This window comes from Hyperolius riggenbachi, chromosome 1, assembly GCF_040937935.1.
Source record: "Hyperolius riggenbachi isolate aHypRig1 chromosome 1, aHypRig1.pri, whole genome shotgun sequence".
NCBI classification, from domain to species: Eukaryota; Metazoa; Chordata; class Amphibia; order Anura; family Hyperoliidae; genus Hyperolius; species Hyperolius riggenbachi.
In genome coordinates this window covers 84,774,002-84,800,583 of record NC_090646.1, presented here as the reverse complement: position 1 = coordinate 84,800,583, position 26,582 = coordinate 84,774,002, and the positions used below count along the sequence as shown (strand labels likewise).

General features: G+C 42.7%; 1 protein-coding gene across 1 annotated transcript in view; it reads right to left on the bottom strand.

Annotated features, from left to right (window-relative positions):
* Window positions 1-4,194: 4,194 nt before the first annotated feature.
* MXD4 (MAX dimerization protein 4) overlaps window positions 4,195-26,582 on the bottom strand; it is a 112,814-nt gene continuing 90,426 nt past the window's right edge. The window contains exons 3-6 of the mRNA XM_068276076.1: window positions 21,576-21,605; window positions 17,380-17,494; window positions 12,457-12,616; window positions 4,195-10,279 (exon numbers count right to left, since the gene is read on the bottom strand). Of these exons, the coding sequence (XP_068132177.1) occupies window positions 10,131-10,279; window positions 12,457-12,616; window positions 17,380-17,494; window positions 21,576-21,605 (454 nt within the window). The 3' untranslated portion in view covers window positions 4,195-10,130. The remainder of the gene's footprint in view (window positions 10,280-12,456; window positions 12,617-17,379; window positions 17,495-21,575; window positions 21,606-26,582) is intronic.

Genomic DNA, 26,582 nt, shown 5'->3' with positions numbered 1-26,582 from the left:
GCTAGACTTGGGCCATAAATTGATTGCCAATATCACCCACCACTTTTGATGGAATCCTGCAATAACAGTTTATCTATCGTCTGACCACGAGAAAGACTAAAGATTTGCAAAGCCAGAGTATTTGCTCCGCCTCCACCCCATCTTCTGAAGTAATATTGGTTCAATCAGAATGTATACCTCTTTTTCAATGAACTTAGTTGAGCTCACAAAATGGCCGACTTGGCGGAGTTACATACAGACACTGTCAGGTAACAGGAGTTAGAGATCTCTGCTGTCATACAGACACAATTCCTGTATTGCAAAGAGGTCCTTTTCTACGAAGAAGCAAGATAACACTAGAAGGCTGATATCGCCTTCGGCGCAGTCACTAATGAGAATTTTCAGCTGCCGAATGCAGTGACTGCGCAGCCCTCCAACATCCAGTAATGAAGGAGTAAACCTGAATCAAGATCATGTGACTGACATCAAAATAATAATACACACACACTCACACAGATATATATATATATGTCCTCATTAGTGAGACCCACACCAAGTTAAGTGCAAACAATGATGTTAAGCTGCCACAAATTGTTCTTATATTAATATATTAACTGGTATCCTGAATGGAGAGCAGATATAAAAGATGTACAAGAAATTGCATCAGTATAACAGGAAAAAGCTGAGACCCAAAGTCCAGCGTGTGTAGCTGATGGAACATGTCTTCTCAAGTGTCATCTCTAGACCTGTGTCATAATTCATTGGTGCTTTACATAAAGTGGTCCTTTAGTCGGCCCTAAACTAATTCCAAGGCTAAATCAGTAAACCAAATGGCCAGGCTGGACTTGGGCCATAAATTGACTGCCAATATCACCCACCAAATGATCAAATATCACCCACTCAATCAAATCTGATCAGAGAGAGATCTGTTGGCTGTCCATACACCGCAGGCCGATTCCTGATCTACTTCAGCATGAAATCTCTCAGGAATTGGCCTCATGACACTACCTCCATCACCCAGCCACCCCCCAAATGTTAATGTCTTCCCCCGTGCATTATAATCTCACTTGCTACAACTGTCCAGCTGCTCCCAGTCTCGTCTGCTGCTCCCATGAAGTGCCGCTGTCACACGCAACAACTACATGGTGGCACGCATAGCATACGGCTTATAGGCGTTTGGGGAAACAGCGGAGAAGATAGGAAGTCACCACAGCCGGAGGAAGCGAGATTTCCAATGCATGGGCACCAAGAGGGGAACGTTTACATTTGTGGGGAAAGCTGCCATGGGTCCGTTATGTTCGCTGTTCACCGCGATATGGTACAGCGTTCCCGCTGCGCACCTGATTGACCATGTTGGGTCGAGATTTTCCATCAGATCTGCAGCAACGGTTATCATCTGATTCAATAAAAATAAATCAAATTAGATGGTCGTTTGGGCCGCAAAATTGATAGATGTATGGCCAGCTTTATTCTACAACAAGATAAATGTTTCGAAGATCACCTCTGTGACATGTAACTACCATTTAATCCTTTTGAGAACCCCCTTTGGAGCCATGTAACCAAACCTCTAAAATAAGATATAAAGAATGCACTTTGGATAGGAAAAGAGATGGGTGTTTGGCTTATAACAAGACCCTTGGTGTCACCAAGAGAAGAAGGGAAGAAGAATTCCAGAAGAGATAGAGACAGCAATAAAAAGCATTGCCCTCTCTGTGTAAAAACAAAAAAAAGAATAGTTTTGACTAGAGTTCCACTTAAAGGGTAGCTGAAGTGACAGGTCACATGATGTGATAAACATATGTACAGTCCCAATCCTACTTACAACTAGCCAGTGTTCCTTTTCTCCTTACCCGGGGTTAATAAATCAGAACTGTAAATGCCACTTTTTGACCTTTTAATCCAAAATAAGACTGTGTAATTCCAGAGAAATCCTAATACAGTTGTTTATCTCAGCGGTTTATATTCACTTTAGATTTGTTTAATTTGCAGTTCTGTGAAGCAAAGATTCTAAACAGTAGTTTAGATGAATATCATTACAAGAAATGCATTTTATTTTCCTGAAAGCAAACCAGGTTTGATACATGTCTAAGTAGTGGGAAGGCTCTGGATACCATAGACCATTTCTGGTCCTCGGACCATCTCGTTGTTCCTGCACTGCCCCCCATTGAAGTCATGGAACCGGCTGGGTCTGTGATACTCCTCAGGCAGCCTTCAGAACTACTCGTGTCCCTGAGTAGTTCTAAAGATGAGTGTATCCATATTGCGTATGTGCAAGCCTGGACTTGAGCTTGTGCAGTACGAAAAAGCTTGTCTTTGAAAGCACTCTGGGACACGAGTGGTTCTGAAGGTTGCTCCAGGAGTACGAAGAGCTATTTAGCCTTGCAGGTTGAATAACTTGAACAGGAAGGTGCAGGAACAACGAGACGGACCAAGATGATATCGAGAGTCTTCCCTTTAGTTAGGTATGTATCTAACCCAGGCATGGGCAAACTCGGCCCTCCAGATGTTACGGAACTACAAGTCCCACAATGCATTTGCCTTTATGAGTCATGACTGTGGCTGTCAGACTCCTGCAATGCATTGTGGGACTTGTAGTTCCGTAACAGCTGGAGGGCCGAGTTTGCCCATGCCTGATCTAACCTGAAGTGGGTTTCCTCACTTCTGGCTCGCTTTAAGGGTCGGTCTCTTAAATAATATTTCAAGCTGAACTCCAGGATCACAGATTAAGAAAAAAAAAAAAAAAAGCACATTACATTGATCCCCACTGAAACACCATCTACCGTATATTTTCAAATAAACAAAGCAAACCTCTCTTACTAGCAGTAATTGCTGTAAAAATGATCCTCCCACGATGCAGCAAGAATACACAAGAGTGACATGCCTGTCTTGGCAGAGCTGGTGTAGTGACACAGCTACACTTAGCTCCACCCTATGACACTGCAAGAGGCGTGTCTGAGACTAGGTCTGAGGTGCTTAACGGGTCTGCAGAAAAGTGCAGGCTCTTGGCTGGCAGGCATACCTTTGATAAACTGTTCTAGCACTGCACTCACTTACATAAGGTAGATGACATGCAAGATAGTATTTGTGCCTGGCGTTCAGCTTTACATGTCAGTCCGGAGGGTAGAAGGGTGGAAAATCACCAGCTGGCATCTTCTACCTCTCTGGGAGTTTAGTGTGCAGCCCGACCTGCCCCTCCCCATAATGTGTACCATCTCCAGTCAGTGATTCAACACCCCCGTATCCTGTCACAGCTCATATATTCATTTAGTGGATTGACGTTCTAGAATAAAAATCATTACATTGGGTATTTAATATAAATAATGTTGTCATGTCACAGGGGCCTGTTTATAAAGGTGGCAATCTGCAGATCTCTAGACAGGTGCCCTTATTTCTGCATCAATCATATGAATTTTCTGGAGGTCTGCAGAGGATCCTTATAAAATGGCAATCAGCTGAAATTATCACTTTTGATAAAGGGATCTCTATTTTGCAGGACCAACGCTGCCAGTTTTGTCATGATTGGCAAAATTTGAAAGTGGATTACACCATAAGCTTCAATGGAGTACATCGGAAAACGATGTGGGTTTTTTTCAAAGGACCAACCATCATGAAAAATGTAAAATACATGTGTACACATTCTTATACAAAGTACATTTCCCTAAGGGTAAAATGCGCCACAAATTACTTTTCCCCTGCGTTGCTGTTTCTTCCTGTAGGCAGTAAAAAAATCTAACATATCTGACAGGTTTTAGACTAGTCCATCTTCTCATGGGGGTTCTCAGTATAAATGTATTATTTGCAAAACAATTCTAAACAAAGAAGCTGGCCAGCCTCTCTGTTTGCTTGTTCACTATTTTGGCAGTTGGAGTTAACAACAGCACTTTTAAAAATGAAGAAAAATCTAGTAATCCCCACAAGGAGATGGATTAGTCCAAAAACTTTGTCAGTTTTTTTAGGGAAATAAGTAATTTATAGTTCATTTTACTCTGGAATAGATGTACATTTCATACACATCCATACACCTGCATTTTACAATGTTTTGCAATAGCGGTCCTTTAATTATCTGTGGTGCTAATCACTACCTCAAAAAGTCAAGTTGCTGATTTTGTACAAGTAACTAGGGATGATCAAAGATAAGCAAATTCTTCCAAGTTGATGCAAATATTTATGCAAATGTATGCAGTTTGAAAATAGACCAATCAATTTAAACCTGGGTTTAAATTGATTGGTCCATTTTCAAACTGCATACATTTGCATAAAAAATTCCATAATTTCGTAAGAATTTACATCTCATTGATCATCTCCACAAGTAACTACGGTAGAGACTGCTTTTTCTTTTTTTGTTGGTAAATATATGTTTGCCAGTTACATAAGCCATTTCTAAGTAATTAGAGTAGGCGATCACAGCAACGGTCCCTACCGTATATAAGCCGATCACTCTTGCATAAGTGTGTTGATCAAAAAGTGGCAATAGAGGGACATATAACTACGCCCCACCGAGAAAGATCAGCTATTTTTGGAGCACCAGCTTAGTTTGTCAGTTCCGGAAGAACTTACAACAGTACTAAGACATAAGGCCCGATTGTGGCCTGGTCAGGCAGAGCAGGGTCGCCAGCGGAAGTGGAAGTAGTAACTCACCCTGTGTGACCTGACCGTCCGATTCGGCAAACCAAAGCTGCCAGTAAACGATGATAACATCAAGTTCAGAAATGTTTACGTGCGCTCTCAGAGATTTGCACACGAGACTAGGCAAGTCGTTACAAAATGGCTGCCATCTGCAAGTTGTTGTGATTTCAGTAGAAAGCACCATTAACAATTTACGACAAATCAGCTTGGAGCACCTTTTGCTGTAGGAGTTACACGGAGGAACGACACAAAATGAGTGTTTACCATTTTCTGGAGCGAATCGTACAATTGTCATTTGAAAATCTTTACTGAAACACATACGGGTCAGCATAACAGAACAGTGCTTACAGTGAAAGGTGTGTGACAACCAATCAGAAATCACCTTTCATTAGAGTACTCGATTTATATTCCTAAAAGATGATCTCTGACTGGTCGCCCCGTGTTACCACCCCTCACGGCTGTTTGAACTCTATGCCTAGGCAGTGCAAATTGCAAGTGCAGACATTTCAGATTTCACTTTTTCTCATGTTAGCACATAAAATATATTCAATGAACAGTGCAGTAATCCATAGCAAACCAGGAAAACTAGCATTACTAAGGCCACACTGGTAAGGGTGCCTTCACACTTATCTCTGCAATTTCCGGCCGTGGTTTTCCACGTTTTTTTTTTTTTACTTATTTGTAATTCTGCATTTTGTGATTTTACACATCCAGGTCTTCTTTCTCTGTTTGCGTTTTTTGCAGTCTGATGTTTCCATGCTTACCATTGGAAGTTATTTAGCACGAATCACTATGTAATTAACTTTACATTTGCATGCACATTTTTACATTTGGACTTAAAAAAATTGCTTTTCTATTTGCGCGCATTGCATGTGATTTGTATGTCCTGTGTGGAAAAAAAAAAAACCATACATGAAGGCTATTTTTGTTTCTGCTGAAAAATCAAGATGCATTCGACGCTCGGCAAACTTGAATTCGTAAAAATGGAAATCTCTCACAAATTCTGCTGGGTGAAAGGCCCCTATAGGGCTATGATCACAGTGGGTGTTGTATTCCCTGTGACAGCAACGGATCGGGATGTTATGCTCGCCGCGTTGCGGTCGAATACAGAAGCACAGTCATTGAAAAATATGCTTTTACTGTTTACGCGTGCATTTAGCGGCAAAGCGGTACAATGCCGCAACCCGTTATGCCAGAACTCTCCCGCCGCACTGGGTGGTGGTGCACTGCAGTAAGCTATTTTACAAAGCGGTCGTTACACCGCAACGTGCCACTGTGGACGTGGCAGAAGATCGACTGGCTGCTAGGGGTTAATGCACTTTACACTTAGTGAATTGCTCCCTTTTTCACTGAGTAATCATGGCAGGCATTTGTGCCAATATGTTGGTGAATAAAGCCTAGTAACTGCTTGTATTGAGCTGGTAGACAGTGGTAAGCCACAGGCATAAGTTACATTATCCGGTACTCTATTATTTGGATACAGACTCATACATACTGCACCGTGAAGAAGTTCTTCTGGTTCTGTTAAGTTAACATTTTTGTCTTGGGGGAAGAAAGAAAAAAAAAACAGATGTCATGGTGACATAGCCCAAAGTAATACCAGGATCATAGGCTTTTACCTGAAAAAAAGATCTCAGAAATGGCCTAACAAAGGAAAAACAAACATAAAATGACACAGTTGATTAACAAGGCACAATATGAAAAAATAGGAGAGTCCCTGAGACTCTGGTTTGGATTCGGTCTTTGCCCGTCCCGCCCCTCCCCCACCCCCAATATAATGAGAACATTTAGGAAAATATAATACAAAAATCTTTTACAGGAAATATAGACTACACTTGCTAAAATCACTTGTCAGAAAAGTGTCAATAGCTTCTCTTATCACAACCTCTAGTCTTCCTTTATCAAAATATTCTCCTGTTTTTTTGGACACAGAATATGCCAAAAGCTCAGAGCATGAAAAGACACAAATGGGCGTTGCTCAGAGTCTGGATGCCCATCCTTCATCTGTTATTACAGTGGAATTTTATCAGCCTGTCTCAGCTGTTTGTTTACACTTTTTACTGCCTGAGAAATGACACTCAGTACCTTTCTTTTCGGAGGGGTCTGATAAAGTGACACTTCACCTTTTTTAAATAAGCAATCCCTAGTTCAGAGCAGCTTTACATTTAAATTGAAATGTTCATCTTCTCCACATTATTTTTGAAGGGAACCAAGCACCACTTTTTTTTCTCTTAGTTTGTAATACCTATAGGAGCTGCCATGTTTCCCCTCCCCTTCTAGCTGCCTAATATTTATCCAGGGGAAGGTGTAAAGATAGCATCTGTGACTTCTCTACCCCCCCCCCCCCCCTGCTGATGAAAGTTTTTGTTTGTTCTCTGCTAATGTGTACAATAAAATAAATACATCAGTCCTTTCCTTATCTGCCTGAAACCTCTGCAGTCGGGAGGCCTCAGTAGGTTAATAAAACCCTCTGCTAAACATTGAAATGTAAAAAGAAAAGGTAAAACTGAAGGTTTTTTTTTTATTAAAGAGCCACATTGTTAGCATGCATATTAAATGTGTTATTGAGATGCTCTGGGTGCTAAAAATGGTGCTTGGTTCACTGTAAGGTGGTCATACACTTATAGATGGTCACCAGATAGAACCCTCTCTGATCAAATCAGACCAAAGAGGGATCTATTGTTTGCTCACACACATATTTTTAATCAAGTTCAGCATGAAATCAGTTCAAAGTCTGTGGAGCCACCACTGAGACCTGCCTTGCCGCCCCCCACGCCTCCCCTTATCTGTGCTCCCCCGGCCGGCACCAGTACCCTCACCTGAGAGCTAAAGATCTAACACTAGAGGGCTACCGGCACTCTAGTGTTTGAACTGTGGCTTGTCACATAACAGGAAGAGAAGAGGGACACAGGAAAAGGAGACCCACCACATGAAATCACAGACCCGAGAGGACACGGCTAGCGGACAGGTGAGAGTACAGTTGATATTCTGCATCGGTTGTCATGGAATCGAGCCGCGCACTACCAACTCACAGACGATTGAGCAAACATTCTGTCTGATCCGATTTACCGAACTGATCAATTTTGGACAGAAATCGATGGATTGGGCAACATTTGCATTACCGATTTCACAGCAGCTTCGATCACAGTGAACGAATCTGCCGCATATAGATAGTAAAATCGAGCAGTGTATGACCTGTTTTAATAGACTCAGAGTCAGAGCAGCTGCCAGACACTCTGTTTGGGCAGGTGTGGGAAACAAGCAACAGTTGTTCCTGCTCTATGCAGTTAATAACTCTTGCAGGAAGTGGGATTGTCACCTGGGCTGTCTGTACAGAAAACTAGTGCAACACAAAGTACAGATTCCAGATTAGAAAAGTAATGCAGCTTGTGCTTATAGACAGTTTTGAAAAACCATAGCTGGTTTTAAATTGAAATAGAAAGGTCTTTTTTTGATACTATTAAACAGCAAAAAAATGTAACACAATTATATCAAGGGTGGAACATCTTTTACTGATGCTCCAAGGCAGCAGCCCTGGGACATCAATAAAAGACTCTTACCAAACTTTCATATACAACAGTTCCTTCTCAAGAATACATGAGAAAAAAATAGTTTGTGTGACAGTTATTGGGAAGATGAGAATCAAAAGCACTGAGGTCAGGCAGTAAAGTAAGACTAAAAGTGCCCATTAACGGTACAATCTTTCACTAAATGCGATCTTTCGATCCAATTTGAACGATCATAACTAATCGGAAGGCAATTATCGATTGTTCACATTTACTGAACGATTCTTTCTTCGAATTCGACTTTCGGAATGATTTTATCCTCCTTAACAATCGACCAAAGAATCATTCCTTATCGATTGCCTTCATAAACGGCAAATTTTCTATGCAATTCGATCGTAAAAATCACATCGAAAGATTGCATTTGGTGAAGAAATTGTCTCGTTAATGGGCACCTTTAAATTTGGAAAGCTGCTACAATTAGACAGTAGGGCAGACATATTTTGTAAAAGGTTAGAATTTCACTTTCAAAAAAATTTCAGAGTGGAAATCCAGACTGTCGCAAATGCCCATTTGTGAATGGATCTCGTTAGTGTCCTGTTGTATACGCTAAGACGGGCAGCCATTTTGTTTTTTTCACCGAGCTCAAATTTAGTGAATACACTCAAAGTTAGTAAGGCTACATGTTCCAAGCAAGTTTACTCCGTTTTATGATTATTTTTTTCTAGATAAATTATCAAACAGATGCCTCAGCTTTTCGTAGACAACAGGTCCACTTCACCAGGTCATTTTTGCCTTTTTTTCTATATCCAGCATGCCTTTCTCTGACAGACTTCACGAGAGAGAAATGAGGCCGTGTTACACAAATAAAACTAGACTATGACTTCAAAGTATTGCTACAATTCTCATAGATACATATTTAAAGTATACAAAATAAACAGTGCCGTTTCACAGCATGATATTTTTTCCTACTTTTTTTTTCAATTTTTGTTTTCCATTCTAGACGTCAAAAACGTTCCTAGTGTGCTGAAGAAAACACCATGTAATGCGCAGCAGCCTGTAAGCCATACCTTCAGGAAAATGCAGTGGTAGCTGAAAAAAATGAAACGCAAAACAAGCTTCGGGTAAATTCACCTGACTCAACGTTCAAAGAGAGGGAAGGGCTTGTGTCATGTGACCGAGCTCTGTTTCATGCCAGAGGGCGATCAATGAGTAAGTTCTATACAATGGAGAAACCCCGACATGGTGGATTATTCTGCGTTCAGCAATGCTGGAGGCCATTTTGACTCTAACTGTACACACGGATCTCCCTCCTAGACATGAAACTGTGGCCTTCTTCTCTGTCACTGAAATGAGTCAATTTCTAATGTACAGTGAAGAAAAAAAATAATAATGCAGAAGTGACTTAAGAACTGTCCCGTTTACCACATAATAAGGACTTGAAGCGAAAAACTGAAGAGAAAATGTTGAAGGAACTTTGTGACCTCTCTTGCTCTAAGGGCCCAGAGTGTATGAAATACTGACACTGCCTGTTCTTCAAACACGTTGTAATTCTTTATAAGTCTTCTAGCTATGAAATTCCACCGGCGTGTAAAATTCTACTTCATTCTTAAAACTAAATGATCTCTGGTTACCAAAATAATATCTGACCTGCATTTCTCTGTGTCTATGTAATACTTAGCAATGGAATGATATGACTGAAAACTGGGCTTTAGAATTTAGCTTTCTTTATCAGCCTCCGTCCGATTGGGTCACAGCACAGGTCGCCATCAGAGCTGCTTCTTGGGAATCTCTAGTGCTGTGGTTGTAATGGAGGGGGCCACCTCAGCAAGAACACTCCTTGGAGAACTCGGAGTAGACAGTCCTTGACTGAGTGGCAGTTGAATTGTTTTTGTTTGTTTGTTTTTTTTTATTAATTTTGCTTCCTTTTAATTTTTTTTATAAGATTTTGTTGTTTAGTTTTATCTTCTGATGTAAGTGCCTTCAGCTTGATGGTCCTGAGTTGGTCCAGTAATTTGGCCACTATAAGAGACTGGAATTAAGCCTCAGGGAATGTGTATAGCCGCTGTCGCTGGAGCTGCTTTGCAAACTGTAGTGGTCGTCCACGTCGCTGGCACTTCCTATACTGTCCATTTCACCCGGGGTAAACTCCATGCTTTCAATATCCACTTCTGCAGGGTGAGGAGAAACAAAGAAATGATGAGACACGGGTACACTGAAACATTTCAGGCATCTGCTGCTTCCTAATATAAGTCAAATAAAACGTTATCATGAATCCTCAGCATAACGATGGTTGACTACTAAACAACTTCCAGTGTAGACCGTAAATGGACGGACTGGAACCACTCTCGTCTGGATGATGTGTAGGGCTCTAGTTTTGACTTCATTATCGACATGAATCTTGAAGAGAACTTGTGAGAAAAAAAAGTGCCCAATTTGAGTACTTACCTCAGTAGGGGGAAGCCTTCAGGTCCTGGATCGTCCAGAGACTTTTAGTCCCAGCACCAGGACCCCCACAAGCTCGTGGGCAAAGGTTTGTTGATGGACCTTGGCTGCACTGCACAGGAGCAGATGGCTTGCTGTTCGGCCTTGGGCTGCGCAGCTCAGTGCTACAGCACAGACACAAGCCATATTTACAGCCTCATACAGGTAGGCGGCCACAAGCTTCAGGAGTCCAGGCGTTAGAACCGCGAGGCAGACAGGGACGAGGTAAGTACCCAAACTGTGCTCTTTTTTTCTCACAGGTTTTCCTAACACCCAATATAATGCGGAAACATATTTGGAAAAGGTAGTACCTTGGTGATCACTACACCAAACAGAAAAAAAGTGAATTGGATCTGGCCCAAAGTGCCTCATTATGACGTTGAAATGTTGGCAAGACATGGAATATAGAAGTTGAAAATGTACTTAAAGAAAACCTGTATTAAAAAAAAAACGTCCCTGAGGGCTACTCACCTCGGGAGGCAGAAGCCTCTGGATCCTAATGAGGCTTCCCTCGTCCTCCTGCGTGCCTCCGTTAGCCTGCCCGGGTCCCACGAAGTGCAGCGATGTAAATATTTACCTTGCCGGGATCCAGTGCAGGCATACTAGCGGCTTTTCACTCGGGTAAGGCAGAAATAGCCGAACCCGATCTGCTCTACTGCGCAGGCACGTGTCCTTTTGCACCTGCGCAGTAGAGTGGATCCGATCGGGATCGGCTATTTCCGCCTTACCTGAAGGAAGAGCCGCTACTGCACCTGCGCTGGATCCCAGCAAGGTAAATATATCAAGCCTTGTCAGGCTTGTCGGGGATGGATTCCGGGACGCTTCGGGGGAGCCAGCGCTGGATTGCCTGCAGCTACAGGGATGGGGGAAGCCTCATTGGGACCCTTAGGCTTCCCCCTCCTGAGGTGAGTACCCCCCAGGGACGTTTTTTTTAGTACAGCTTTTCTTTAAGGAGGAACATTACTAAATATAACTTAATGAATAACATTTCATATTGTTTACAATATTCATTTATAAATTATCCAGTCAGTGTTTGCCCATTTTATAATATTACCGCACCCTGATTTACATTTTTACATTTATTGTTGATGCCGGCATCAAGGTTGCTGAATTCAAATGTGCTCTGACATCTTTCGTTCATCGCCAGCTGTCGAGGATTGGTCATTTTTTTTGTACCGGTGATCAAGCATGTGTCTTCAGTCATTGAACCTGATGGGATTTCCCCATGTCTTTTTCACAGGTTTAGGAACAAAACCATGTGCAGCTCTAGAAATTATTCTTTAGTCTAAGTTAGCATCAAGTAAGGCTGCTTTCCCACCAGGACGTTGCGTCTTAGGGGATGTTACGTGCCCCTAACGCAACGCCTGGTGGTGTTGGATGTGGACGCCAGAGTGAGCCGCGTCGTGCAGCTCACTCTGGCGTCCGTGATACCGTGATGCGTACTTTGTGGCGCATGCGGCATCACGTGGTCCCGCCAGCCAATCGCCGCACAAAGCGGCCGTTCCGGGAAGTAAACACTGCACGTCACAAAGTGCAGTGAATATTAATTAGCCATGTGCCTGCCCGCTCTCCCCTCCTCCCCAACATTACTGAGCATGTGCAAGCAGTCTAACGCGGCTTAGCTGCCTATAACATACTGCATGCAATACTTTCTCTTGACGTCTAGCGTTACAATGTAACGCAACGTGGGCACTGTGAACAGCCCATTGATTTTTCATTACTGTGCAGTGGGCTGCGTTACAGGCTGCTCTAACGTGCGCCTGTAACGTCCCACTGTGAAAGCAGCCTAAAAGTCAAACCAGAGACGACATGGTCATTCAAACACCTGTCAATGTCCATCTATAATGTGAAGAGCACAGCTCACCTTGTTCCGAGTCGGTGGATATGATGGAGCCCATACTATCTGTGCGCATGCGCTCCATGCCGTGCACAGACAGCTGCTCTAGGCGGCGCTTGAGGTAGCGGTGTTCTCTCTGAAGCTGTTCCTTAATGTTCAGAGCTTTTCGGTCCTGTTCTTCTAATTTCTGAAGAGAAAAACAACAAAAAATTATAAAATAATTTTGCAGGATGATGTACTTTTAATTAGTGGTCCAATCATGCCTTATCCACCCGTGATATTGTATATACTTGTTAATACATATAGTATAGTGCCCATTACTAATATATAAATAGTTAACATTCCTTTACTTCCGCTTACTGTTTCCTTTACTACTGACCATTTCCTTGTATGGAACATTACATTTAATATACCTTGCTAGGCAGATGACCATAACCTTATAAGGAAAGGTGTCTGGAGACCACTTGGCTAGGACTGTGTCTTTGTCTGTATGGGTCTGTATGGGTATAAAAGGGAGCCAACACCTTATATAATCAGCTTTGGGATGGGACTGTTTGTCGATAGCAAACTCTGTCACGGTTCCAAAAACCTGAGATGCTTATCAGGGCATATGCGGCCCCTCAGGACTATTAGCGAACTTATCTGATTGAACTGAAAGGCATCTGGCTGTTTGACCATCATTCGGTAGCTAAAGCTATCCATACATCTAGCAATTTGGCTGCACGATCGATTATTTGATTCGATCATTTAATAGAATCAAGAGAGAATCAAGTGTGTTCCACAATTCCTAATCGACGAAAAGTGGCTGATTTCATGTCAAATCGACCAGCTTAGTTGATCGAGCAGGATGCAAGATATCGTTGAATCGCACAGGAATCCGCTACTGATCACATGTCATTCAATCGACTCTGAAACGATTTTTGCATTCAGAGCATGGAGACACAACATCGGGCAGATCGAATGTGAAGATGAATCGCATAGGACATCGTTTGTAGTGTGTGGGTCACTGGCCGATCGACTTTCGATCAACCATACTGAAGTTGATTCCCTATAAAAGTCGATAGCTTTGTCGATTGAATCAGAATCGCTAGATGTATGTATGTATGTATGTACCTTAAGTATTTGTTCATTAAATGTTATCTTTTACATCTAAGTGTTGTTTTTGAGTCATTTGTATGCGTTCTGAAACAACAAACCTACTATAACTAAAGTGCCTTGGTGATAGGCACTTTGTTTAACTATTTTCACAAAGTGAAACAAGTATGATGAAATGCCAAACCAGAAGTATACAAGAAAAACAGAACTATAACGGACTACTGGATAATCTTAGTACATGATCCAAAAAAAAGGTTCAAATGATCACTAGTGAAGTCTGCTGATTTGAAAAGGCCAATTATTATTATTTTATCAGTCTCTATGCAATTGGTCGTGGTCATAAATTCTGATTGGTCATGCACATGTCCCGCCATGTGGAGGTGCAGACAATCGATCGCTATAGTTTGACAGGTGCAGCAAACCAACCGGAACTTGCTGGGAACAGGCGTTTGGAAAAGATATTATAAACATGCGTTAGTTCATTTTGAATTCCTCTTGACAGGGATTTGCCCATGTTTACTAAACTAAAGATATGTACACCCATTTGATATCTGTCACCCAAAAAATCAATTGTAATCATGTTGGCTGAAAATCAAGGTGTACAAGCGGGAGTGATCTGCTGCCACCAACGATAGTGATTGGGCATGTTTTTTCATTATGTCCAGTCACTATACGAGCAGCTGTAAGGCACCAGTTGGCGCCTGTACACACTTGGAATAAAGCACCCGAAACCATTAAAGTGAACCAGAGACGAAGCACCCTCATGTATTTTACCATATATATCAATGGGAACATTGGAGAAAACACCTACCCTGCTCTCTGTTTCATCCTTCACTGCTCAGCCTGCTTGTTAACAGCCCTGATAAAATCCCCGACTGAGCATTCAGTCTGGCTTTGCTCAGGAATCATTAGAGCGGAGTCTGTCTTCTCTGATGTCTTTTCAAGCTCAAGCCTGTCCCCTTCTGGCTCTGCTATAATGACTCAGCTATGATTCCTGAGCAAAGCCAGGGGGATTTTTATCAGGACTGATAACAAGCACGCTGACCAGTAAAGGATAAAACAGAGAGCAGGGTAGGTGTTTTCTCTCATGTTCCCACTGATATATATGGTAATATACATGAAGGTGCTTCGTCTCTGGTTCACTTTAAGGAAAATTATTTTGGGCAATCTGAGTTGAAAATGTGTATGAGCCATTAAAGGATACCTGAGCCATACCAAGTAGGAAAAACTGGGGGTGCGGATATGTACTGGCAGCTCTGCTGATTCCCACAGCTCCCCCTCCTTTCCTACCTAAATGCCTCTTCTGGGTCGCCTGGGTCGGGCACTGGTGCGCTACTAGCTGGCTACGGGAGAGCTCTGCGCATGACGTAATCATGATGCTGTACTAAAATCATTTGTGGGATATGTAGAGGTTTTCCCCAAAGCTTGTTTATAGATCCAGAACACCGGAGCTGTAAACCTGAGAGGAAGGTAACAAGGGGATTATTACTAACCTGTGAAATCCGCAATCCAGCTGGGTTGCGGGCAACTGTGCATGTGCTGTTTCGTGCTGCACACCTCATCCATTGGACTACTGCACAAGCACGGCTACAAATCTTTACCAAATGCGCTTGCACAGAGCACAATAGGGGAGGAGCATGGCCAGGATCATGCATGTGCAGTATTTTATGACTGAGCTGAGTTGCGGACCTCAACGGGACTGACAGCGTCACAAGAGAGGGGACCAGGGGGACAGCGAGGGAGCTGACAGACTACAGGAGGCTGGAGGAAGCCCCAGGTAAGTAAAAACCCTCTTGTTTCTTTGCTTCTCAGGTACACTTTAAACAACCCCTGAGCACATTGTTCCCCACCTTACCCATTCCACTGAAAGCCACTCATGTGCCTCACCAGCATTCCTCTTCCCTTCCCCATAGAAACAGTACTTATCACTCTGCCATAGCAAAACCCTCAGTAACCCCCCCATCTGCTCTGCTTTTATGTCCTCTTCAGTAGCCGTGTCAAAGTCACAGAAGGTTACAATATGGGACAAAGTTATTTTATCCACTGCAAAAAGAAGTCAATTTTTACTCAATGTAATAATGTGATTTCATAATGATGATTTATGTGAAGGATGGAGTGGAAATAGTGAGGGTAATATGGTGGTTGTTCTTACTTTTTGGCAACACCGATATCCTATTAAGTAAAATGAACATGGCTTTATTTGCTACAATTTACTTCAGGCCTATTGAGCCATCACACCGGACGGTGGTGGAGAGAGTTCCAGTAACAAGGAATAGTCAGGATTGGCAGTGGGGAAGCAAAAATCAATTATCCTTATCCAAGGCCTTGGCTGGTAAACTTAAAGATGCCTCCTCTCCAGAGCTCTGAACATTAGGGGCCAATTTATATAGATCCTATAGAGGCTTTCCTTGAGACCCTCTGTTTCCCCGTAGCAGAGCGCAGACCCCCCAAAGGGCCACGCTCCTCTTCAGGTGCAATTGTAGCTGTACTCGGCCTGCGCGAGTATGGCCGCACCTGCACGGTATGCTCCTTGTGCTCATGTGTGTGCAGCATCGCTGCTCTTGTGTCAAAGAGGAGTGCTGCCTTAAAGTTAAGGAGAGTCCCGGGCAGTGGGGGAGGACCAGAGGACAGCGTGGGAAACCTGTAGAGGATCCACTGGTTTCCCTCTCCCTATTTATTTTTTCCACTGTATATGCCTGTTTCTTTTTACATAATAATACAATTTTAAATAGTTTTTGAAGTTTTCAACACACTGAGATGATTTTTTTATTTGACTTCGTGTTCGCTTTAACCATTTACTGACATCCTAACGTATTAAAACGTCATGCTTACCGCTATTCACAGCAACATGACGTTTTAATACGTCGCGCATTCCCGCCGCTGCTACCGCCGTGTGTGCGCCGCTACCGCCGCTGTTTCCGTCGGGCTTCCGTGCTGGGTGATTGGGGAAGAAGACCGAACGGCCCTCTACCCAATCGCAGTGCCTGGAGTGAATGGACGTGACCGCGAACAGCGGCTACGTCCATTCACGATAACAGGAAATGTAACAATTAAATAAAGTGAAGAAAAAAAAAAAAGTGAACACTTCCTATAACGAGTGTTCACTAGCCATCTTGTGGCCAAAAATTATATTACACCTACAAAATACATTCATTTTCAAGTACATACAGATCATTAATAAAATTACACTTCCAACCCTACCCCCCCCCCCCCCCCCCAAAAAAAAAAAACACTTGTAAAAAAAAAATCAGCTTAAAAAAAATAAATAAATAGTTGCCTTAGGGACTCAGCTTTGTTAATCTATATTTTATGGGGCGAAATTAATTTTAATTTATTACATAGGGGCTTGTAATTATGGCCAGAATAAAAAAAAAAAACAGAACAGAAAAATAACACATATTTCAAAATAATATACTGTCGCCATACATTGTGATAGGGATATAATTGAAACGGTTTAATAATCGGGACAACTGGGCAAATAAAACGTGTTTGTTTTATCCACAGGAGAATGTTTCATTTTAAAACTATAATGGTTGAAAACTGAGAAATAATGACTTTTTTTCTGTTTTTCTCATAAAAACGCATTTAGAATAAAAAAATTCTTCGCAAAATGTACTACCCACAGAAAGCCTAATTGGTGGCGAAAAAAACGAGGTATAGATCATTTTCTTGTGATAAGTAGTAATAAAGTTATTAGGGAATAAAAGGGAGGAGCACTGACAAGTGAAAATTGCTCTGGTCCGTTGGGATAAAAACCCTTGGGGGTGAACTGGTTAAGTACATTTTGCTAAACCGGGTCCTTTAACAGTACAATAATGTCCATCAGCGGTAGTGACACATCCATTATGAACCTACCTTAATGTGCATTTTTGCTCTTTTTAAGAGGCTTAGAGTGGTATGTCGGCTGCTGTCTGGCCCAAGGGGCACAAGCTGCTTCAGCTGCTCCAAATATAGTCGTAGTTTTGCTCGCCTAGAAAACACAAGATGGATGGAATGTCAAGATTTATCCAAGTAACAGAGAATTTATAGCACATTCTCTCAGCTGTATGTATGTATACCCCAGGGGTACTTCTGAGGGGGGCAGGTGCTATTCTGCAGATGGGAGCAACTTCACATAGACAGCTTCAGCAAACAATCAGTTAATCAGGAAATATTTATATATTGTTCATCTTGATTTAATTAATTAAGTCATCTTGATTTAATTAATCAAGTAAACATTTTATTTATGAAACACTATTTATAATATCTTTTTACAAGGTTTTCAGTTGAAGTACCATTACACTTCTCATCTATGGGTTGGAGGAATTGAGGGTGGGGGATTCATCTTGATGCTGCTAAACAAACAGTTACTGGTGTTCTGCAGTCGTGTGATAAGCAGTGCAGGGAGAGAAGAGGTTAAGGAGTGCCAAGGTTGAAAAATAGAAAACATTTAATGGAAAGCTCTCTATTAGTAATGCAAGGATCAGCGGGTGCCAGGATTAGTACCCACATACCCATAAAAAAGCCATAAATATATGGCTTATTTTATATGAATTTTCATAAACTCCAAAAAACATTCCTAAATGTCTATCAATGCTGCTAAAACTTCCTAGCTTTTACGTTTTATTTATAGGGGGTTGGAACTGCAAATACAAAACTCTTGTGCCTATTGCTAGATGCAAGAGCAGTTAGTGCAAGATGTTAGTGCAATTCCCCAAACAATTTTCATTCTAGACAGGCAAAGTTATACATTACGGGTGTCCCTGCAATGCCTGTATTACGGATACAGGTGCCGAAACAACAAAAAGAAGCCCACCCCTGGTTAAAGGTCATTCATCCTCGTAGAGATGCGCTGCTGTAGCAACCACTGGTGCCTCATTCGTAAATGGTCCTGAACTGTGTGGCTTTGCGCTGGCTGCTACCGCTGACGCCACAGTGCCCGGGGCAGCGGAAAGCCACACAGTTCAGGTCATTTTAAATGACGTGTCAGTGTCTGCAAGGAGGTGGCAGAGAGGAATGACCTTTAACTAGGGGTGGGCTTCTTGTAGTTTCGACCCCGGCATCCGTAATACAGGCACCGCTGGGACATACATACCTTCCTGGCGATATGATTATTTCTGGATTTTAGAGTCTACAATCGGTGCAATTTTTTTCGTAAGCTTTCAGATCCTGAAACCAAGAAAAAAATCATACCGTACAGAGATCTTCGGCAGCCCACCATTTACTCACCTCCCTGGGATCCAGCGCTGCAATTCCCCTTCCATCCTCCGGGTAGCGGTGTAACTCTGCAGTGTGATTGCCGTATGTTGGACGACAAACTGCGATCTCACCAGAGGGACGCAGAGCCTCTGAGGACAGGAAGGAGAATGGCTGCCGGAGTCTGGATCCCGGGAGAGTTGAGATGAAACGTGCTGCGTGCTATACTCTGCACAGTCCTCACGGGAGTTACCACTCTGAGCTGCAGTTTTCCGGCCTAACTTGGGGTTACAGCCAGGAAGGTTAAATAAGATTATTAAAATTGTTTGGGAAAACTATCTTGCACTAACTACTCTTGTACCTAGCAACAGGTACAATCATTTTGTATTTGCAGTTTCAGCCTCCTTTAAGGAGCTGATTTAAGTGAGACACGTTGCACCACTGAGCACATACTATCTGTTTGTGGTTAACCTGCCAAACACACAACAAGGAATTTACTGTGGCTGCAGAGGAAGATGATTTGTAATGTAGCAGCCTGTGCTGAACCCATTCAATGAAGTTCTTTCTCTTCTGAAAAATGACAAATGCAAGCTGCAACGTGTACTCTAAAGGGCGAATGAGTCACACACAACATGGCACCATTTGGATCTAAAATAGATTTGGAAGCAGTGGGCGCTGGGAGGGGTAATCTGTGAGTCTCAGAACATAAGCATTCTGCCGTAGTGTGTAACGGAACCCTGGAAAATAGAGTGCACAGGAATAACGAGAACTACATTCTCATACAGACCCTCTGCAAGCAACTACCACTCTTTTCCATGCCAGTCTGTGTCCAGGATCCACCTTTTACACAGTTCAGTGTTTTACACCAATTCACAAAGCAAGCTCAACACCTGGCTTATTAAAGCCTAATTTGCATTTTCCATAGCTGATGTTGATTATATTTTTTTGCTGACATGGAAGCTACCATCTTGTTGGTGATGTCGGCACTATGCACAGAACAGAGATAATTCACAGTATTTTCAGCCTCAAGTGCTGTGTTAGACCACTCTTATTGCATTGGCAACAGGATGCAATGGCAGACGCTGTTTCGGGATGATGTCCTTTACCAAATGGGATGAAGCCTTGGCCGTAAACTGCTCCATTGCACGCTGCTTGATTCCCCCCCCCCCCCCATAGCAATGGATGCATCACCAGCCTGGGGGCTAGAGACACATCTGCACAGAATCAGCTCTGAACTGTTGCCCGAAGGATCGAGTACCGTTCCCTGCTGGGCAACAGAAATACCTCGATGTGTGTGGAGCTTAAAGGGAACCTTAACTGTGGAATGGAAAAAAAGTTTCACTTACCTGGGGCTTTCCCAAGCCCCCTGCAGCTGTCCTGTGCCCTCACAGCTCTTCAAGTGTCATCCGGTCCCCCGCTGTGGCTTAGTTTCGTTTTCGGCGACTGCCAGTCGGCTCCCGGCAACGCATCCTATCGTTTGCCTTCCCCGCTGTGAAGCTCTTCATGTGCAGGCGAAGTACGCTTGCATGATGCGCTTCACAGCGGGTAAGGCTAACAATAGGATGCGTTGCCGGGAGCCGACTGGCAGTCGCCGAAAATGAAACTAAGCCACAGCGGGGGACCGGATGACACTTGAAGAGCTGCGAGGGCACAGGACAGCTGCAGGGGGCTTGGGAAAGCCCCAGGTAAGTGAAACTTTTTTTCCATTCCACAGTTAAGGTTCCCTTTAAAGAGAATCCAAGCCCTCTAAAATGTAAAAAAAAAGTAAATATTTACCTAGTCGAGGGGGCCAGAGGATCTTCTTAGGTAAGTATACAATTTTTCACCCATTAAGCAAAACTACTGACCTTCTGAAAATGTGGTAGCACAGGGTAGAGTTCCCATTTAGCTTCCATTCCTACTAAACCTGAACGATAAATTGAGTTTAAACCGAAATCATGATCACCAAGATCACAATTTCAGAATGGTCAAAGCAGCGATTTCCGCGATGATGTCTTTTCCGCATGGAAGTTTGAAGAAGCAGCTTTAAACTTTCCCCAAGTCCTGGGGCGTGTGGCCCGCAGCATCGGCAGCGTTGGGCAAACCTTCCCCATGAGTCCAACGATTTCCGTTCTCTCTCGCCCTCTGCCGGCTATTGTGCACAGCATTACTTCCTGGTTCCTTCATGTCGACATACAGGAAGTACGCTGTGCATGCAGGAGGCGACGCAGATAGACGGGCATCGCTGGTTATGTGCTGGAAGGTCTGTCCAGCACAGCTGCAGCTTGGGGGACAGGGGGGGCACAGAGAGACACAGAGCGGGCAAAGAGGAGACAAAGCGGACACAGAGAGATACATAGAGCGTGCACAGAGGAGATAGAGCGGGCACATAGAGACACAGAGCGGGCACATAGAGAGACATAGAGGGGGCACAAAGAGACACAGAGGGGGCACAAAGAGAGACATAGGGACAGAGAGAGACACAGAGGGTGCACAAAGAGACACAGAGGAGGAACAAAGAGACACAGAGGAGATAGAGCGGGCACAAAGAGACACAGAGGGGGCACAGAGGAGATAGAGCGGGCACAAAGAGACACAGAGGGGGCACAGAGAGAGACACAGAGGGTGCACACAGAGAGACACAGATGGAGAACAAACAGGCACAGAGGAGGAACAAAGCTTCATTTGAAGGAAATTGTGAATCAAATCAAAATCGTGATTTCGGGCAGAAATCGCTTGATTCAATTTTTTCGTAAAATTTGTTCAAGCCTAATTCCTACCACCATACCTCAGACTCTCATCAGTGCATGAAATGCTGAATTCAATAAACCTCAGGTACTGAAATAAAAACTAACAGCACCACTAGAAACGGTTAAAAGCAGGAATAGGAGGCTTACCTGTGCTTTTCGAGCTCATTGTGCGATGACCTGCCAGAGAAAACAAAATAATCATGGTCATTATCTTATCCAGACGGGATCAGATCACATTTCAATGCTGCTCCAGCGAGGAGGCATTGTTACCGCAGACAACTACAGCCCCATTTCCAGAAAACCTGGGCCGATGTGTATAGCGTGAATGAAAACAAGACACCATGATCTGCAAGTCATGCAAACCCTAGATTTAATTGAAAATTGTACAAAGATAACAACATAGCGAATGTGGAAACTGAGAAATAACCATCGGGTTATGTAATGTAATATGTGCTTATTTTGAATATGATGCCAGTAACTCGCTTCAGAAAAGTGGGACAGTGGAAAAAAAAGTCTGGAAGTTGTGTAATGTTAAAAAAAAGAAAAAAATACAGCTAGTTGAACATCTCACAACTAATCATCTAATTAGGTTAATAGTAAACAGATCACTAACATTACTGTGTATAAAAAAAAGAACGTCCAAGATAAGCTGTGTCTTTCAGAAGTGAAGATAAGGAGGGGTACACCACTCCGCGGAACACTGCACAGCAAATAGTGTAACAATTTGAGAATAATGTTTCCAATGTAAAATTGCAGAGTACCGTATATACTCAAATACAAGTCGTGTATAAGTCGACTCTAATATTCAACCCTCTTAAACTGGAATTGTTTTACTGACTCAAGTATAAGTCTATCCAGCAAAGTGAATGGCTGCACTTGGGGCTCAGGAGGGGTTAATGACTGCACTACATACAGTATTGCAGCCATTAACTTCTCCTATCTCTTAAAGTGAACCGAGCACCTTTTTAGCACTCAGGACATTTCTATAGCACATGAAAAATGCATTCCAACAATCTGTTTCATTATTAAAATAAACTTTCATTTACCTTTGTATTTTACAATCAAAGTAGTATTTTTAGCCTGTTTCAGCAGACCTGACCGTCCGCAGAGCTCTCAGGACGCTAATTCTTTTATTGAGCTAATTACCCAGAAGGACTGTTTCTTCAAAGACCTAGTGTGTGTCAAACAGTCCTAATTACCCACCCCTTTGTTGAGAGAAAAGCTATTGTTTATTTATGGGTAATTAGCTCAATAAAAGAATTAGCGTCCTGAGAGCTCTACGGACGGTCAGGTCTGCTGAAACAGGCTAATACTGCTACTTTGATTGTAAAATACAAAGGTAAATGAAAGTTTATTTTAATAATGAAACAGATTGTTGGCATGCATTTTTCATGTGCTATAGAAATGTCCTGAGTGCTTAAAAGGTGCTCGGTTCACTTTAAGTGCAGCCAATACCTCCTCCAGGCCCCCAAGTGCTACAATTATCTACTCTTTTTATGCAGCCCAGTATTTCCCCCCTGCCCCTTTCCTTGTGAATTGTTGTGACCAGGACTTTCAGACCTGTGTTTTCTAGGCATTTCCTTTCCTCAAAGTATCACTTAGTACTGGGTAATTGCTGCAGATGGAAATGTCGCTATTAGTACACACTATGGGCTTGATTCACTAAACCGTGATAACTCATATCACGGCCGCGTTAGCGGTTTCACGTGCGTTTTTGAGCGCAATCACAAATTTTCACGTGCAATTTTCACACAAAAATTCACGATTGCATGCGAAAACGCGTGCAAAAACGCTACCGTGGCCGTGATATGAGTTATCACAGTTTAGTGAATCAAGCCCTTAGTGTGCTCAGTATTGCCCATGACTTGTGTATAAGTTGACACTTATACTTTTATGAAGAGAATCAGACCTAAATTTCTAGACTTATACTCGAGTATATAAGACATTTAGAGATTCTATCATCTACAGTACACAATCTCACAAAGATTCTATGAATCTGGAGAAATCTCTGTACTCGATGCATAAGGCCAAAAGGCCAGTTTTGGATGGCAATGATCTTCAAGCCCTTAAGCAGCACTGCATTAAATCACTGTATGGCCCTATGAATACTTCTACTGTCTGTGAACACACTTTATTAACGCATCTACAAATGCAAGTTAAAGAAAACCTTAACTGAATCAAAAAAAGAGTAACTTACCTGGTGCTTCTACAAGCCCACTGCAGCCGCCCTGTGCCCGTGTTAGGAGCATGATTGAGCATGTGCACGGTCAGGGCCGTGCAGGCGCAGTGGCCATCGACTGGCCGAGTTGCCAAAAACTAACCTGACTCGCTGTGCGGGACCGGAGGATCAGTTTGTCCCCACGCAGGCACAGTGCGTCTGCAGGGGGCTAGTTGGAGCCCCAGGTAAGTATACCTTTTTTTAAATTTAGTTACGGTTCCCTTTAAAGCGGACCTAAACAAAGAACTTCCTCTCTGCCCTAAAAGAGTTACCAGTGACACAACTGAAAGTCAGCCAAGGGGCACAGAAAGCAATACATACCCAAAGCAATAACCAGAAACTGTAATAGTGGCCACCCACATTACAAATTTTTTTATTCAACAATTTCGATCATTTTTTTTTTCCTTCGAATGAAAAATTACTCTTGTAACTAACTCTTGTGTACTACACACATATGTTTAATTTTGACACAATCACAACAAAAAGGATCAAATAAAAGATAAAAAATTTGATGAAATAATATATACATTTTCATTTATAAATGTGTATGGTGTGCTCTGTGCCATCACTGCAATGTATAAACGCACAACACAAACAACCTTAGAAAATTGACCTCACATGAACAAATCTGTTCAGCCTTTTAATCAACAACACTACATTTATTACAGTGAAGAAATACATTTTACCTAATTTGTCACTTTGACAAATAAAGTTTCTTATTCTTGAATGTAAACTTAAAATTAAGTTGAATGACTTTCATACAACCCACCACACACCATTCAATTATTGACAAAATGTATTTTATTTTTGTCCAATCTTTCCAATCAATTTTTAATTGAGAAAAATTGCAATTTCGATCAACTTCATAGATCAAAAAAAATTTTTTTATCTTGATTCCTTCACAGAATCGATCATTTTAATCGAATTGGGGTAAAATCTAACAGGAGAATTGTAACATGTGTGGCCACCATAAGCCTTCCACACTATACTAAAAATCTTGAGTCTCAGTCAGGATACAATAAAAAAAAAATTATACCCAGTGCCAATTTTATCCAACGCAAAAAAAACTAGTGCCAGTATCAAGGCCATGGCTGTACCTCAGCGCCCACTTTATGCACTTTATCAGTATGTAGAAGCCTAATAATGCGTTTCACACATTTACTTCAAAGCGTGGGAGGTGGGCGGCTCTTTCTACAGACATCTGTTCTCAAAGCATCAACATCTCCACCAACACCAGATTCCTGCCTCAGGCTTCTCATCTATATATGCCAAGGTAGAGGTAGCTATGGGTAACACCTCCTCCCTCCATATCCTCTACATACAGAAAGGTTTGCTATCGAGTACACACAGAGTTCAGCGGCCTAAGAGCCGACGCTCCGAGCTGGCATTCAGTCATGGCCAGAATCCATACATAAGGGTGGCAGCGCAGATTCCACATCCCAGTCACACTGTCCACAAGGATGGCTCCCATCCCAGAACATCTCACCCTGCTGGAATGCTGCGGACGTTACTGAATGGAGGTCACTCCATGGCACTTACATGTGATGGAAACAGGCACAACACTTGGGAGGGATTTGTACGGCTTGGCTGACACATCTGTGAGATGATGCCATGACATCATTTGCTCTAAATTCCATTATGCAACAGAGGTGGAGAGTATAAACAGCCTGACATCCATGTCACTCTTCACCTGAGACTTAATGAAAGTGTGTGTCTTCAGGCCACATATACAGGAGCGTCAAAAGGGGTGAACCAGAGTTGCTTCTCAAGGAAAAGAGAGCTCTCTGACTAAAGGGGCACTCTTCCTGGGTACTTTCTCACTACAATTAATGTAACTCAAAAGTAAAGGTTGTTACAGTATATCTAGGTCAGGGTTTCCCAACCCTGTCCTCAAGTACCACCAACAGTGCATGTTGTATGGAAATCCACACAAGTAGGTAATCATCACTGCTGAGACACTTAATATCCCACCTGTGAATGTTTGTGATTTCCTGCAAAACAAGTACTGTTGGTGGTACTTAAGGACAGTGTTGGGAAGCTCTGATGTAGGTAGCTCCGCACATAATGGGATTCTTACAAGTACGTTCAAATATATCCACAACTGGACACCAGACCTCCGATTCAGCCACGGCTCCCATTGTGATGAGCAGCCGTATCCCAAATCACTAAGTCGTGCCATGCAAGGCTATAGGGATTCAGCTGTATGTAGGCTGCGGAAATTTGCAGCATGGCGTCCAGATTTGCACTACAGTGCGGTCTGGACAGCACTCCATTGGATAGATAGGCAGAATTTCCCCGGCCCTTTTACAAGTGGGGAAATGCTATGAATCTGTTTATGGTGGAAACGGGCCCTTAAAGTACAAACATTCTGAATCATTTTTGCGTGTATAGCAAAGCGCTCTTAAACCAAGTTACTCTCAATCCAACATTTTACTGTATGTTAAATGTTTTATCTGGCAAAAGATTGCCAGTTTTGTGATTCTGGTAGCCGGCAGCACAGAAAATTCAACACAAGCTGTTCCATCGCTTTTCTTTTCTCCTCTTCGCAACTTGAAAAATAGGATGGGCAGATTTCACCCCCCACCTCAATAGGGAAATCACCCCTGAGATGGCCAAAAGATGGTTAAACACATCAGGATGGGGATTCTTTAGGGCAGGGGATTAGAGTAAAGACCCATACCCACGGCAAGATTGTGTGTAAGATTTGTTTCCAAAAATCATTCGTTTAGATCATCAGGAGGGAGTATGTGTGGCTGATATTGTGGTGAAACCCCTCCGACAGTGTGATGTAATGACCATGTTCCAGATAGTTTGCTGTCTGTGAACCTCTTTGCACTGTGGGAAATAACGGCTTTTTCCAATTGCCAAGCAAGCAGTATCTCCCTCTGACCGCAGAACATTCAGTAATGAACATTCCGTTCAGATCACCTGGCAGG